General features: G+C 30.3%; 2 protein-coding genes across 4 annotated transcripts; one reads left to right on the forward strand and one right to left on the reverse strand.

Annotated features, from left to right (window-relative positions):
- Positions 1–341: 341 nt before the first annotated feature.
- On the reverse strand, positions 342–3,883 carry LOC107427515 (protein EARLY-RESPONSIVE TO DEHYDRATION 7, chloroplastic). The gene is made up of 4 exons (XM_016037894.4): positions 2,871–3,883; positions 1,930–2,096; positions 1,135–1,219; positions 342–717 (listed from the first exon to the last, which is right to left on the reverse strand). The coding sequence occupies exons 1-4, from the start codon at positions 3,797–3,799 to the stop codon at positions 528–530; spliced, it is 1,371 nt and encodes a 456-aa protein (XP_015893380.2). The 5' UTR covers positions 3,800–3,883; the 3' UTR covers positions 342–527.
- A 4,680-nt stretch (positions 3,884–8,563) lies between these two features.
- Positions 8,564–12,891, forward strand: LOC107404476 (pentatricopeptide repeat-containing protein DOT4, chloroplastic). 3 transcript variants are annotated; one of them, XM_060820119.1, is made up of 3 exons: positions 8,564–12,089; positions 12,314–12,471; positions 12,546–12,891. In XM_060820119.1, the coding sequence occupies exon 1, from the start codon at positions 9,052–9,054 to the stop codon at positions 10,747–10,749; it is 1,698 nt and encodes a 565-aa protein (XP_060676102.1). In that variant the 5' UTR covers positions 8,564–9,051; the 3' UTR covers positions 10,750–12,089; positions 12,314–12,471; positions 12,546–12,891. The 3 variants fall into 3 exon arrangements, with proteins under 3 accessions (XP_060676102.1, XP_024924427.3, XP_024924426.3); XM_025068659.3 differs by having other exon boundaries at positions 8,564–11,504; positions 11,667–12,089; positions 12,314–12,891; XM_025068658.3 differs by having other exon boundaries at positions 12,314–12,891.
- The last annotated feature ends 3,270 nt before the right edge of the window (positions 12,892–16,161 follow it).

Here is a 16,161-nt window from a genome sequence, read left to right on the forward strand (position 1 = left end):
ATGGTTTCCACACCTACTTTGATGGCAATTGTTGAAGGGACTACCACAGCCGTGAAACACAGAATACAATCGACATAATTATGTAAATATATGGACATATTCAAGATAATATGTCTATCGTACTTCCACTATGCAGATGCAGCAAAACAAACTGAACATAAAACTTGTATTGCTCTTTTCAACAGCTTAGGCAGCCAACGAGTTGCATTTATATATCAGGTTCATTTGTATTTATCCACTAAGAACGTACTGGAATATAAATTGGTATAAAAAAAATTGATAAAGCAAATTTGGTGACGGCAGTATTCTCCCAGCACATTTCAGGTAAAGCAGAATCTAAATAGCTGAAAAACATTTTCCACTCAAATATCCACAATAAATTATAAATGAACATATGAGTACGCTCACAACTACAAAGAGTAAAAGCTCAATACAAACTTTAGCATATAACATACATCTTTTCCTATATCAGCTATTCATTCACAGCTTCAATAACAGGAGAGATGAAGAAAAAGGGGGTCCCGCTTTCACTTTTTGTGTTTAGCCTTCAACTTGGAAGAATTTGCTTCCGCAGCAACTTTGGCTAAAGTTGTAGGTTTAATGACACTCTTCGGGTTGAGAGCCTTTCTTATTTTGAACACGGCCCATGCAGTTCCAATAGCATACCCTGCTGCATCGAACCCTTCGTTTGTCAACTTTGCTGCTTGTTCTCCATACCTGCAAGAGAAAAATAGAATGTTAGAAGCTAAAAAAATTGAGTTTTGAACATTTCAGCCAAAAGCAATGTTCAGGTCAGGAAAACACTAAAACACAGCTGAAATAAGTTTTCTCAAATAAGTGGGAATCTGTTTTCGCATTTGGAAGCCCATCAAATCAAGCTTCATGAGTACAGATTGTGAAAATGGCACTTGATTCAAGATAAGGTTTTGCATACTCCATTAAAGGCAGCAACCGATTAATTGAGGTAAGGAGATTCCACTAGAATAAAACAGTAACACCACTAAAATTATGCCAACTGCCAACAAGTTGCTATTGATGTAGAAACAGAATGTTGTTAACAGCAAGTCTAATAAGTATTATCACAATATTAGGTATCAAGTGACCGCTAGTTTTTACTATCAAATTGAGAATTACCTCTGTGAAACAAGTCCAGTTGTCACCGTTGATGAGGTTGACATCACGTTCCTTCCAGCAACTTCAACAGCATCACATACCTTGCCTGTCCATAACAATCAAGACACATTTGAGAACAAGAGAACGCTGGTCTACCTATGCAGAGGAATATATTTTTGGGACAAAAAGGAATGAACTCAGAGGAAGATGAGAACTCATATCCCAGCCGAATACTCATATCCCATAATCTTTGGGTTTTATGCTGTTAGGGAATTTCTGTTTCATCTTCTATGTTTTCTTAACCTCCATATTGCTATAAAACACACTTTCTGAAAAAACTTTTAAAGACATCTTGTTCTACATTTCAGCTCCTTTGGCCTCAAAGATCAGTAAAAGGAAAGCGGAAGGCCAAAAAAAGGACACCCAAGGCTTGAGCACTTCATATTCCAATAGGAAGATTTATTTGTAAAAGTTAGCCACCAATCTATATACTGAACTTCTATTAATCAACTCCATATTTTTTTTAAGGTAAGGTAAGAAGACAGAGGCGGAGAAGCTTATATGGATAAAAAAGCTAGGCCACGTAAAGTAACAAACTTGTACAGGCAGCTTTGAATGGTCACAAATTGCAATAGCAGGTAAAGAGACCAAACAAAATATAGATGGAAAAAAAAAAAAAAGGATAAAACTCCAAAGAATGTAATGGCTGACAGACTACCAATTTGTTGCAGCCAAGGTTATAATATACAAAACAGGACGCAAATTTATAAAACACCAAAGCGAATTTGGGAAGTTTAGTTGTTTAAGTGGACTTACTAAATCCATCCAAGGAAGCAAGGACAACTTCTCCAGGCAGGAGGCTAAAGAACTTCTTGCCCACCGTAGAGTTTACTATTGAACTTGTGAAGAATCCAGATACTTTGACAACCCCAGAAAGGATTCCTGAGGCCACTTTTTCCGACATCTTCGTTAGCTTCTTAACCCTGAAATGTCACAGATTGAAGTTATATGTTGTTACTGCATCATATGAGGTGCCTAGAGGCAAACAAGAGTCTGATAAATTATAATACCAACAAATTCAAAATTCTACACATCTATCCCAGATTGATGTTGGTAAAAGTAACTACAAAATAAGATACCATGTTGAAAAATGGGAAACCAACTGCTTGACAATCAAAACAATGAAACCAAACGAGAAGAAGAAGACAAAAAAAAAAAAAAAGAAAAAAAAAAGAAAAAAGGGAGGAAAGATAACAATATCAACTCCATCACATTTCTAACTAGTGCTGCAATGAAAAAAAAAAAAAGAAGCACCAAACCGTGATGGAAGGTTGTGTCTCTACAATCTGTCAAAAAATAAGTGGACGTACAGTCATTTTTATTAACCAGGCAACAAGATTAAAATAAAAAAATATTAAAAAAATAAAAAATAAAAAATAAATTTGCATTGCAAGCACATATTCATCTGACTGCATAGGACAAAACAGGTAGGATAATAGCCTAAGACACGGACATACTAATAGTAGAGAAACAATTTTCCTCAGGAGGATGGATTATAACAAAAAACAAAATATAGATAAAATCAAATCCAGCTTAAAAACATCATATTTAATATCAAAACACTTTTTTTGTTTCTTAATGAAAGAGAGTTTATATATATATATATATATATATATATATATATATTACACTTTGTTTCTTAATATATATATACACTTTGTTTCTTAATGAAAGACAAAGTTTATAAATATATATACCTTTTAATTCTCTTCAAGGCTTCTGGACTAATCTCCGAATTGGAACACGGACCCATCCTTATCTTCAAGAATTCATTTCCCCAATTCAACCTATCCACCGTAACATCACCGCACCACAAAATCCCTCTGATCAGCTGCCCTGACCCAGCAGCAATCAACCTCGCCACACTTCCACTGTAATCCTCCACATTCGGAGCCAAAGTCGACCAGTACGCAGCCGAGCTCTTCCTTATCAACTCCTTCTTCTCCTTCGACTTCAACTCCTCCGGTGAAGTTTCCCTCGCCAAAGACCCATCCAGTCCCTTCCAATTCCCCTCCAAACCCTTCACTTTCTGCACGGAGAAACAGCTATACGTTTCCAAAATCCTATCCAATTCCTTCAACAGACCCTCTTGTCCTTTCGACGCGATCGTCAATCCGTAATTCAACAAATCGCACTGATGATCCTTATTATCAGTGACCGAGATCCCGTCATTATCGTCGTCATTTTCCAGCGACCCATTTACCGGAACACGAAGAGTGAAGAAATAGTGAGAATAGTCGAGCTTCACAGCAGCCTCGTCTTTAGCCAACGGCCACTGAATCTCATCCCCGACACGGGCAAGAACGGCGACGATATTATCGCCTTGTCGGAGTCCGACTATGATGAGGTCGCCGGAAGCGAGCTCGACGCTGTTTTCTTTCTCGATAAGGTGGACTATTGTTCCGGGAATCTTGATCAGAACTTGTTCGGAAGATTGGAGATTCGTGGGGTGCGGCGAAACGACATCGTCGGTATCGGGGAAAAGTTTCTCGGCGAGCTCTTTCATGTCGAGGGAAGGGTATGAGGACGACGAAGAAGAAGTGGGTTTTGAAGTGGGAAGAGAAACAGCTTCTGGGTTGGTAAGAATGACTTCTGGGTAGAGAGATTTTCGGGAGGACTCAGACATGGCGGGGGATAAATTAGGAAGTTGATTTGCATATATATATATATATATATATAAATATTGTATGAGAATACGTAGGGTTTAAGGAAAGGAAAATGGTGAAGGTGTTGAAGGAATGAAGAATATTGATGACAGGTGGCACGCCATGGATTGGCCGCGTATGAACCGTGGAGGAGCTGAAGGAGTTACTCAGCAAATGTCTTTAACTGTTTGAAAGTTGTATGAACGGAGTAGAATCTCGTCCCGCGCTTTTATTGGGACACGACAAGAATTCATTATTATTATTACTATTATTTTTCTTTTGGTAAATGACTAGAATTCATTATGTTTTTAGAGAATCTTTATTTGTTTTTTTTTTTTTTTTTGGGTAAAGTTTTAGACAATCTTTATCTCTTCCAGCTCCTTACCGTTTTCTCAAATTCTCCGTCAAGGGTTGACCCAATTTTTTCAATTGTTTTTCTACAACATTTTTCTTTTATTTTATGTAATTTTTTTTTAATTTTTTTTTTTGAAGCCGTTTCTATGGGATTCCTATATTAAGCAACATTCGACTACTTTAATTTTGTTTTTTTTTTTAAAAAAAATTACATAGAAAATTGGATATTAATTTGAATAATATTATAACACCAACATCAATTTATTTAATTGGAATGTTGACTGATGAAACAATAATATTATTAGCTATATTAAAGAATAGAATTTAAAATTAACAATTCTTCTTCTTTTTTTATTTTTTTCCTGAAAGATACAATTAAGATTTAAGTGATGTAAAATGCAAAAATAAACGAAATAGTCATGCTTATTTAGAAGTTTAATTATAAAAGTTTAAACCAAAGTTCAAAAAATGAATAGAAATGGAAATATTAAAAATTTAAAATACCAAAATATTCATGAAAACATTAAAAATTAACGAATATCAATAAAAATTTATAAAAAATTATAAAAATTAATTTTAAAAAATGAAAATTTTTATTAAAATTTTAAAATTATCTTATTTAATCAATTAATTATCAAAATAATTAAAAAATACAAAAATATTGAATAGATTTTATGTTTCTCTTAATCAATCCATGTATATTAAAGGTTAATAAATCATAAATATAATATTATCAATAAAACATATTATAGGTATTATCTAACCTATCAATATATTTATAAAAAGGCACATATTATTATTTAATTAATTTATATTTAATAATATTTATATTTTTAAAAATTTACTTTTCCATCTTTTGATTTCTTTTTATTATTATTATACTAAGATGCTAACGAATTAAATAATAGTATTTATATTCTTATTAAATCTATATAATATATAAAAGAAAAAGCGTATGCCATGTATCAGCATATTTTTTTTTCAAATTCCCTTTAACAAATTTTTTTTTTATTTTTTTTATTTATTATTATTTATTATTCATTATTCATAATATTATCTTTTAATATAATCAAATATATATAGAATTAATTTTTGATATAACTATCCATAACGATTAAATAATTGATAAAATTACATATGATAATAATTTTGAAATAAATTAAAAATAAATAAAATATTTCATTTTATCTTATTTACCAAGTATATATCTTTATCATTTTTAAATTATATATAAATATATATATATATATATATATTATTAAATAATATTACATTATATAATTTAAAAAGAGGTCATCTATATAATATATAAAAGTAAAAGAATCAGTGAAAATTTTTACCATGTGTCATTCTCATGTTCATTCTGTTCCTTCTAAAATCATTAAAAAATTAAAATTCAAAAATAAAATTACCTTAAAAATTCTACAATCTCAAAATCATTATCATATATTTTCTTTATATTCATTTTATTTCCTTTCAAATGCATTATAAATAATTAAAATCCAGAAATATAATTGTTTAAAAAATTTCACAATCTTAATAAAATTTGAAAGGAATAATTTGATCTTAATTTTTTGAAAATTTTCATAATAAATAGGCATTATCATGACTTTTGTTCTAAATCTTTGCAATAACATGTACAACGATTTTAACATGATTTATATAAATAATATTTTCATTAATAATTTATATAAATAATATTTTTAAAAATAAAAAATTATACAATCTTCTTAAAACTTGGAACAAAAAATTTGATCTTAATTTTTGAAAATTTCCATAATATGTGGGTATGAATATTTTATTTTTGGTGATGGAATAAAGCTTGGCAAGAGAAATTTTTTTCTCTCCTTATTTGGTTAGTTTTTCAATTTTTTAAAGATTAGGTAAAAAAACATATATATAACAAAAGATATTTTTATTATTAAATATATTTCACACAAAAACTCTATACACATACATATTTATACATGGATATGCAATAAATAGAATTTTAAAATAATAAGATTAATATATGGTAATTATTAATGAAATTGATCTACTTATCATAAATTTAAAATTGATAAAGCATTTTTTTCAATATTTTTCAAAAATTGCTCAAAATATACTTATATATATATATATATATGTACACACATGACAAGATTGAATTAATATGGAGTAATATAAAATCAATTTTACATAAAAGATGGATTTCGTATTTAAAAGTCTAACTGAATACTTATAATGTAATAAAAATTATAAAAAACTAATGATCATTAATTTGATTTGTAATTATAACTGAGTTGATTTTTATGATCTTATTCAGTTTCAAATCTTAATTGCTATCTCATGCGGATTTTATATTATTAACAAAAATGATAATATTATTAAATAATTATTCTACTATTTGATTTTTTTTATAATTACATTGTTATGTTCTTAAATATAAAAAATGAATAAATTCAATTTGGAATGATAATTATTAAATTTAAATTTAAATTGAAAAATTAATAATTATCTATAATTTTAATATTTAATATTCGATATTAAATTATCTAATATCTAATATAAAACAAAATTGAAGATTTTTCAAAAATATCTTAAGGCATGAATTTTATTAATCATAAATATATATATATATATATATATATATATATATATATATTTGTACAGGACTTAACTAATATTTACAAGATAAAATGTTCCATATATGGTATAAATAATTATAAGCAGAAACAATGAGTTATTAAATTTAATGAAAATAATTATTTTACAAAAAATATTTTAAAATATATATAAGAGGAAAGATCCCTAAAATCAGAATATATATATATATATATATATATCATATAATGGAAGAGATATAGAGGATAATATCATTTCATTTAAATTAATTTCTTTATCTAATAAAATTAAATATAAGGATTTAATATACAAAAATTAATTATTTACAAAGAATAAGAAATATATTTTAATTTTATAGATAGAAAATATTATATAAATACATTTGAGTTTGACTTAAATCATATAAATACATTTAGATTTGGATTTGAATTTGTAATTTTGTATTTTATAGATGGAAAAAATTAAATAGTAAATATTTTTTAATTGAATTCCATAAATAATTTATCTTATAAGGTAAAAATATATTTATAGGATAAATAATAATAAATAAATAAATAATATTAAATTATATTATTAGTATTTAATATATGGAAATTAATTATTTGCAAGAAACCAAAAAAATACATTTGAATTGGAATTTGAATTCTACAGATAGAAAATATTATTTAAATACATTTGAATTTAAATTTAAATTATATATATGAAAAAATTAAATAAAAAAATTCCATAAATGAAAAAAATTATATAGGTAATTTATATGGGTAATTTTTAAATTTGAATTTCATAATTAAATAATATAATATATAAGTCAAATTTATAGTTCTTATAGTATATATTTAAAAAAAGATTCAAATATACTTATTAGTAATAAAATTTTTAAATATAATTAATTATTATATATTATATTTACCATCATCTATTATGGTGATTATATATACTTTGCGATGCATGGGAATGAATCTAATATATTATTAAATTAAATGGTGTACAGTATTATACACTTTTTAATAACCAATTAAAATATTATATCTACGGCCTCAATCAATAATAATTAATAATGATAAATAATATTTTTATATTTTTTAATATATAAATTAAACTCCTATACAGTGAGGTTAATCTAGTAAGCCTTTGGTTAACACCTCTCTCTAAAATAGAAATTATTATAATTGATTTCAAAAAAATTCGTACACTACAAATATGACCATCATTAATGTCTTTGTCATATCGAATTTGGATGGAGCAAAATAACTAATGATAATGTTATTTATTTATTTTTCTGTTTTGTTATAAAATAACTTATCTTTTATCCATAATTTCCCTGAATCACTTGTTTTTTTTCCCCCCAGACCCTGAAAATTGAATTAATTGTTTGATAATAAAACATGTAATTAAATTAAATTGTAAGAATAATGGCATAAGTATATATATATATATATATTTTTTTTTTGAAGAAGTATAACCTTATTAAATCAATAAAAGAAGATAATTAGAATTATCACTAATGTAATTATGGTGGTGCAAAAAATTAGTATTATTAATTTGATTCTGATATTGGAGATGAGAGACCTGAAATCGAAATCAAATACAAATGATCATCAGAAATGTGCTCCAGTTCTTTTCTGCTTTTTTTTTTTTTTTTTTTTTTTTTGGTTCTTTTAACAATTCCACATTGAATTATGACAATGGTGCCTATCAAAAGAAATAAAAATGAAAATGACATAGCGACAAATAGATTTTTTTTTTTTTCCCCTTTTGGTAACATCTTTTAAATTTAAATTGATTTTTGAAATCAGAATGTTAAGAATAATGATTATAAAAATCAATTACAAATTAATAAAAGATGTATTCATGGGTTATTTTTATAATTTGATTCCTATGAAATTGTTAGTTATTGAAACAACTATTCGTTAAGGGGCCCAAGGCAAAAAAACTGTGGGGAAGAACCTGTTTATCAAGCCCAGTGCCTCAAGCATGATAAGGAGCCCCTGTGCTGTTTACCTGAGAAGTTCGTCATCCTGCAATTTCTATGTTTTCACAGAAGATTAAGCGTGGCCCATTTGGTCTTGTGGGTCTCAAAAACTTCTCTGTTTCATCAAACTGTCCTCCTTTATGCATTAACTTGTATGACTCTTCCAAAATATTGAGCAATTACTTTAAATCCGGAAGGGTTGAAGATGCTGAGAAGTTGTTCGAAGAAATTCCCCAGAAGAACGTTGTTACTTATTCTATCATGATTCATGGGTATGCCAAAAATGGGTTTCACTAGAAGTCAATGAAATCGTTTTCCCAAATGCAAAAATGGGGCTTGCTTCCTAATTCTTTCACCATAGTTGGTCTTCTTGTTAGTGTTGTAGTACCACAATCAGTTCATGGACTAATTGTTAAGAGTGGGTTGGAGTCTGATTTGATTGTGAGCACTGCATTATTAGATGCATATGCGAAGTATGGAAATATTTTTTGTTCTTATAAATTGTTCCAGAGATTGGATAACCCAAGTTTAGTTTCATGCAACGCGATTATTGCTGGCTTTGTATATAATGAGCTCTTTGAAGAGGCAGTCTCATTGTTTAATCGATTTAGGAAGTCTGGTATGGTACCTAATGTTGCAACAATATTGACTCTAATTCAGGGTCTTGTTGCTTTGGGGTTGAGAACACTTTGTGAATCCATCCATGGTTTAGTTGTAAAGTTTGGTCTTTCAGACATATCTGTGAATAATTCAATTCTTGATATGTATTCAAGTTTGAAGGACTTAAGTGCCACTAAAAAAACTTTTGACATGATGGGATGCAAAGATATTATCAGCTGGACTACTTTGATCGGTTTGTATGTTCGCCTTGATTATGCTTCTGATGCTTTTCAGCTCTTTGGTAAAATGAGAGAAAGTGGAATCAAATACGATGTAGTAGTCATTATGTGTCTGTGTTCTGCATGTGGGATTCTGGGAGATTTGAAGAAAGGAAAACAAATCCACGCACAAGCTGTAATTGGTGGATTTGGATCAGAAGTTGCTTTCACAAATTCTCTTATTTCAATGTACTGCAAGTGTGGTGACTTGGGGTCTTCAAGAAATGTTTTTTATCAAACACCGGTGAAGAGTTCAATTTCATGGTCCGCAATTATTTCTGCATATCTGCAAAACGGATGCCCAGGAAAGGGTTTGGATCTATGGATTAAAGTGAGACTGGAAGAAAACTTCTGTCTTGATTCAATAATGTTGGTGAGTGGCTTAATTACTTCAGGGGAACTTGCTGCTCTAGAGCTTTGCCTGCAGCTCCACAGCTATGCTTTTCAAGCTGGTTTCTCTCAATACAGGTCTGTCCAGAATACTCTCATATCAGCATACTCGAAGTGTGGGAATATAGAGCTTGCCTACTATGTCTTTAAGGAGATGGCTTACCTTCGTGACATTGTATCTTGGAATATCATTTTATATGGCTGTGGAATAAATGGTCGTGGAGAAGCTGCTCTTGCTCTTTACCATGAGATGAGAAGTAGCGAGGAAGATCCTGATGGCACAACCTACTTATGCGTTTTAAATGCTTGTAGTCACTCAGGTTTGGTAGATGATGGTTTGATGCTGTTAAGTTGTCTAGTGGAAGAGAATAAAATAAGGCTGAGCCAAGAGCACTATGGATGTGTGGCTGATTTGCTTGCACGAGCTGGCTGCTTGCAAGAGGCTAGTGAGTTTGCTAACAAATTATTAGAAGGCACAGGTCCAAATGTTTGGAGAGCATTGCTTAGTGGATGTCAGCTTCATCATAATGTGGCCCTTGCAGAACTTGCTGCAAGAAAGGTGTTTGAGGAGGATCCACAAAAATCTGGTCAAGTTGTGCTTCTCTCAAATATATATGCATCAAGTGGAAGGTTTGAGGATGCTGAATCATTAAGATGGAATCTGAGGTTGAGTGGATTGGTAAAAGATCCAGGAATTAGCTTTTTCAATGGGATCCCTTATGACTTTGGTTGAGAATTGATAAGTTCAGACTAAAAACTTAACCAAGGTGTTGAAATTACTAGAGAATTGGCCAATGAGCTCTGGCAAAGGCATGTTGGGCTTAGACTTGAATCAGAGAATAAGTGATAAGCGGATGGATTTGCCAAAAGTTCCTGTTCATTCCAGCATTTCCAATCCCGCAGCAAGACGAATAACAATTTTTTACTTCCAATGGTTCCTCGGCTGAATAAAGGAACTATAAGGTCAACGGGTTAATCTTGTAACCATCATTCTAGAACATCAAAAAAGAAGTCCAGATGGTTATTTGAAAGTGCCAGTTAAAGGAAGGTTCAGCACTTTATAATGTAGATTTGATACTTGAGTTTGATCTCAACATGATTGATAGTGTTCTTGATGGAGCTGCCATTATGATATTGGCTGAGCAGATTACAATTTCATCTGGTACACTTGCCCTAAAAGATATGTCCTGCAGTTTAAGTTGAAGCAGAGATAACAATGAATCAGGTCAAGTGGGTAGAAAGAGTAGACAAATTCTTGAGATTAAAATGAACACCATCCTAAACGTAGTAAAAAGATACTTATAGACAGTGGATTTTGCAAAATGGTTATCCAATAAATCATTTTTCTTGTTTATTTCCAATGCAATACATTCTAGTTCTTCAGTTACCGACTACATGAAGATGAGCAATGAAAAATGGGAATCAAGGTCTTGCCGATCGATGGTTGTAAACAATAATCAATCTCAGTAAACTTGGTCCTGCTTTGAGGTATATTGCTTTGGTTAAGCTGATTTTGGAGGATATAGGAGAACTGATTTCTAATCCAATTAATGGTCATCTGATATTTAAATGAGAGTTAATTAAATTTCAGATCTTTAACCAACCAAAAGCTGATTCTTTGTTGTTTTTGTTTCTGTGAATGTTACAAAGTGAAAGAAGTTCCTTGCTCTCTCTTTCTCAACTTTAGCAAAATGGGAGTAATGGCAAGTACAAGGGCAAAGGCAGGGGGGTCGAGGGCCTACCGCTTGATTCGGTTTGTAGACCATACCACATTGATTGGAGATTGGCATGTTGATGTACTGATGACTCAGACTTAGAGCCAGAAAATATCTTAATATTCAATCTACCAGTTGATATCACTTGTGATACTCACTGTTGGATGGATCTTGTTTATGAGAAGAACTTTAAGTGCAACCTAGTGGGGCAAGCTGCGGCAATCTGATTGGACTATATTCAAGTTGCTAGATCTGTTCTCCTCCATTTTCGATGAATCAGAAGAAAGGATTTATATCTTTTCAGAGATGGCGGGGGACCTTGCATGGTAATGGATTGGACAGCACCCACCAAACTTAGGTATATCTTGCTTTAAATGTGACTTAATATTTATTGCCAAGACAGAACCTCCTCTCCACCTTTAAATTCTGAATTCATTAACAAGTTGTCATCCAGTGAGCTTGTTCTTTCCTATCTACATCAGCTTCTCACCCTCCCTAGATCTACATTCTTCCAAAAACTGAGTTTTATTTATTTATTTATTTTCCAAATTGATCTCTCATTTTTTATTCTGTCTATCTCAGCCAAGAAAGGAGTCATTCCTCTTTCTGAGCTTCTTTTGTAACGCCGAAGTCATGAGGATATCAGATAATCTGGCATCCAACTGGAATTACATCTGGTCTTCTAGCTTCTGGATCATCAAGTTCTTAGAAGTTGGTGGTTTTTTCTCTCCATTCCAAGGGTACTCTAACCTCACCCTTTGGATTCTCTCTGCAACAATCTCTTTCTTTCTAATATTCGTTGCTCTTCTCGTAGAGGCCGTAGCAACGCTTGGATCCAAAGTTGTATTTGTTCACGAGAAGACATGCAAAGGAGGAATATGTTGTCATGGTTACCATCATTGTCCCATTGATTGTGAAGAATACTTGAAAGAATTCATGTGGGCAATATAGCTTGGCTTTGGAAAAGATGGTGACAATTGAATTTATGATTTTGACCCTTGTTTTTTATATTCTCAAGGACATAAAACATTGGTTATTGGTTTAGTGATGGCCAATTTTTATATTCCCAGTTTGGTATAGAAGTGTAACGTAGATGGAAACCAAATCTATATTTGTTCTGCTCTAGTTCACAAGGAATTGACTTGTTACTAGTTTGCTAATTTGTCCATGTTATTTTGCAGGATTTTATGGTAATCTGATCAAATTCTTTGTTTAAAATTAATTGAATGTATATCAAAATGCAAGTGAAGTAGTGCATATGCTGTTCCATGGCTTTTAGCTGTGTTAAGGTTCAACTTTTTCCCCAGGTGCTAATTTCCTGGATTAGCCAACAGATTTTGGACCTGATGAAATTTTTTTTATGGGCTGCGTAGGACAAGGCCTCTCCGAACAATTCTCTTTCCAGCCCACCCATTTTGCTACTTATTGGGCTTTTCCCTTTCAATGAAAAGGTCTTTTTCAATGCTTGGATGGCTATTCAACAAAGGAAAAAAAATAAAAAAATAAAAAAGTATAAAATGGACAATTTTACAATTTCCTTGCATGAAAGTTCCTAATTTTTTTTTCTTTTTTCCTGTAAACAATGCAACTAATATTTATTCGAAATGCAGTCTCATCAATATCTAATACCACCGTGGAGGATTTTAGTTCAAATCTGTTAAATGGGAATATGATATTTCTCATATCCAAACTCTTCCCTAAAGGACAACTGGACAAGGTGACATTAATTGAAATTACTGACGGAACAGGTAGAGATAATGAATTAAAGTGAGTGTTAATATACATAGAAAACAACTTTCTTCTACTTGATTCCTTGAATGTTAATCAAAGCTGATTAGAGTGGTATAAGTACATCTTCCAAAACCATCAGCTTCCAGGAAATGGCCTTATCTATTTGGCAATTTCCTATTTCTCAGCTTGTTTTTTATCTTTTCATTGCTTATGAATCATGTTTTTAATCCTCTGTTTTAAAACTCACAATTTCATATCTTAAATTTTTTAAACAATTTAACCTAATTTCCTTTTATCTAAGTGAAGTGTTAACGGCCATCTCAATTAAATCCATAACCAAAAAATTATCCTATTCCTTTTCAACTTGGCTAAAAAACTCAGTCCATAACCCCAAAACAAAAAAGATGGTCTACCTTACAAGTACACACTGGCTCACATAAAAACATCCAGAATTTTTTTGTTCAGTGGGTAGGACATACTATATGGTCCCTAAAACAACACCAACTAATTTAGAAGCTAAATTCTTAAAATTATAAAAGCTTGGTATCAAATTAAATAACCTTTCATCTTAAAAGCAAAAGATTCAGAGATTTACTTTTAGTAGGTGAGATTTGTTACAAGACAACATTTTGTGGGTCCCATACCTAAATTCAACCTCATTAACTTTTCAAAGTATTTATTATTTCTTGGACTTCTTGTCGGAGTGATGTGGACTGTTTTTTTATTTTTTTGTCCTTCCTACAACGGTTTGAACAGTTTATCCTGGCAGGAGTGGATTAATAAGTTCCAACTTCAAAAAATTACATATATAGTCCACAGAATTGGTTATTCTTGGAGCGAAAAATAAATATAAGCTTTTTCATGAAATAAGAAATCTGTTCATTTGGAACGGTGAATATTTTTACAAATTCATGTATAACGTTCAATAATAACTTACAACGTAAACCCCCTTTTTTTTTTTTAATCAAATTTACAACGTAAAAAAAATGGTTTACGTTGTAAATTTTTAACATTATTTGTTACACGTATTAACATTAACAACCTGTGTATTTAAATTTTTAGCCATGAGAAGTCCAAAAAAATCATCTAAGCTAGCAACCAAATAGAATTGTCCAGCTTAACTATATATTTCATCAAGTTGGATAGTATTAATTGCTCTCCATAAAAATGGGTTCCACAAAAAATAAAAAAATAATGTCAATAATAAAAAAAAGGATATTATTATTATAATTTATAATAAAATAATAATAAAACTTACAACGGAATAAGGGTTAGTAAAAGCTGAAGTGAGAGGCTTGAAAACCAATTCTTGACATGGCCTCTACTCGCTTTACAGCAAAACCAACAGAGCAATGTCTCTATCGTACAGCATCTAAAACAAAACCTCTCAATAAAAAATTAAAGCAACGTGATTCCCATCGGTTTTCTTCCTTTTTTTTTTTTTTTTGGGTGAATATTTCCTGGACAACCCATAGACAACAAATAAAGGATTGAGGTATTTTACTCTAGAAATAATGGATGAATACTGGGTACACATAGCTTAATTTGCATGATGTACTATTTATTAATATTGCTTATCAAATTTCTTTCAGCTTTTCTTCACCAAGAAAATCTCTGTCCCTCTCTTTTGCATATGTGCTCGATTGAATCAAGCAACCACAACTAATTTTAGTAGTTGGGTCCTCTTTCTTTTGTGACATATGAGAAGCTAATTAATAAAGACCACAGAAATTTTTGAGGATTATTATTATTATTATTATTATTTTGGAAGGAAACTATAAGATCACAGAAATTACGTATAAAAGTAAAGGATTATTTTTTATTAGGAGGTCCCTACTATCTCAATCAAACTTAAAGACTAAAAAAATAGTAAAACTAGCACTTTATAAAAATTAAAGTATATTTGGAAAGTTTAAAAGCGATAAAATAAAAATAAAAATAAAAAAAGAAAGATAAAACCATGCTTGCTTTTTCTTTTTCTTTTTTCTTTTTTTTCCAAAAGATAATATTTATCAAATGCAACTTTTTTTTTTCTTTTTTTTGGTTCTATAATTGTTGAACAAGTGTGGAACTCGTTCTCAAGTTTATTAATGGTAAAAAGGTGAGAATGACAATAGAAAATAAATCTAAAAGATTAAGAACAACAAAATAAATTAAAATTTAAAAGATTGAAGTTATAAGGATCGAGCTAGCACTATGAACGAGACAAGAGAAAGAAGTGCAACGGCTAGTGCTTCTTTCACATACATTTAATTGAAAAAACAAAGACAGACAAAGCTAGAGGTTCCTTTCCATTCCCCTATAATATCTTTGTAATTATATTAATGAGTAGGTAGGATTAGGAATATTAAAAATCTATATCATGAATATCTTTATAATACCACCATTATCAACATAGGATAGGACTTTATAGGATCCAAAAAATAAAATAAAATAAGCTACTTTGTCTTTTTGTTTCTGTTCATTTATGCCTACAACTACTATTTCCCACTACTAAATTTATATATACATATATATATATATATATATATATATATATATATATATATATATATATCTTGCATTATAAAGTATTTGCAGCTTAAACAGGCAAGATCATGTTTTAGATTCCTATGATTGATGAATATTTATGTTTGGAATATAAATTTGTTTAAATGTCTCACTGCGTCATAATGAATTAAATTGAATTCCATTTGACT

Source organism: Ziziphus jujuba, chromosome 9 (assembly GCF_031755915.1).
Source record: "Ziziphus jujuba cultivar Dongzao chromosome 9, ASM3175591v1".
Classification (NCBI taxonomy): Eukaryota; Viridiplantae; Streptophyta; class Magnoliopsida; order Rosales; family Rhamnaceae; genus Ziziphus; species Ziziphus jujuba.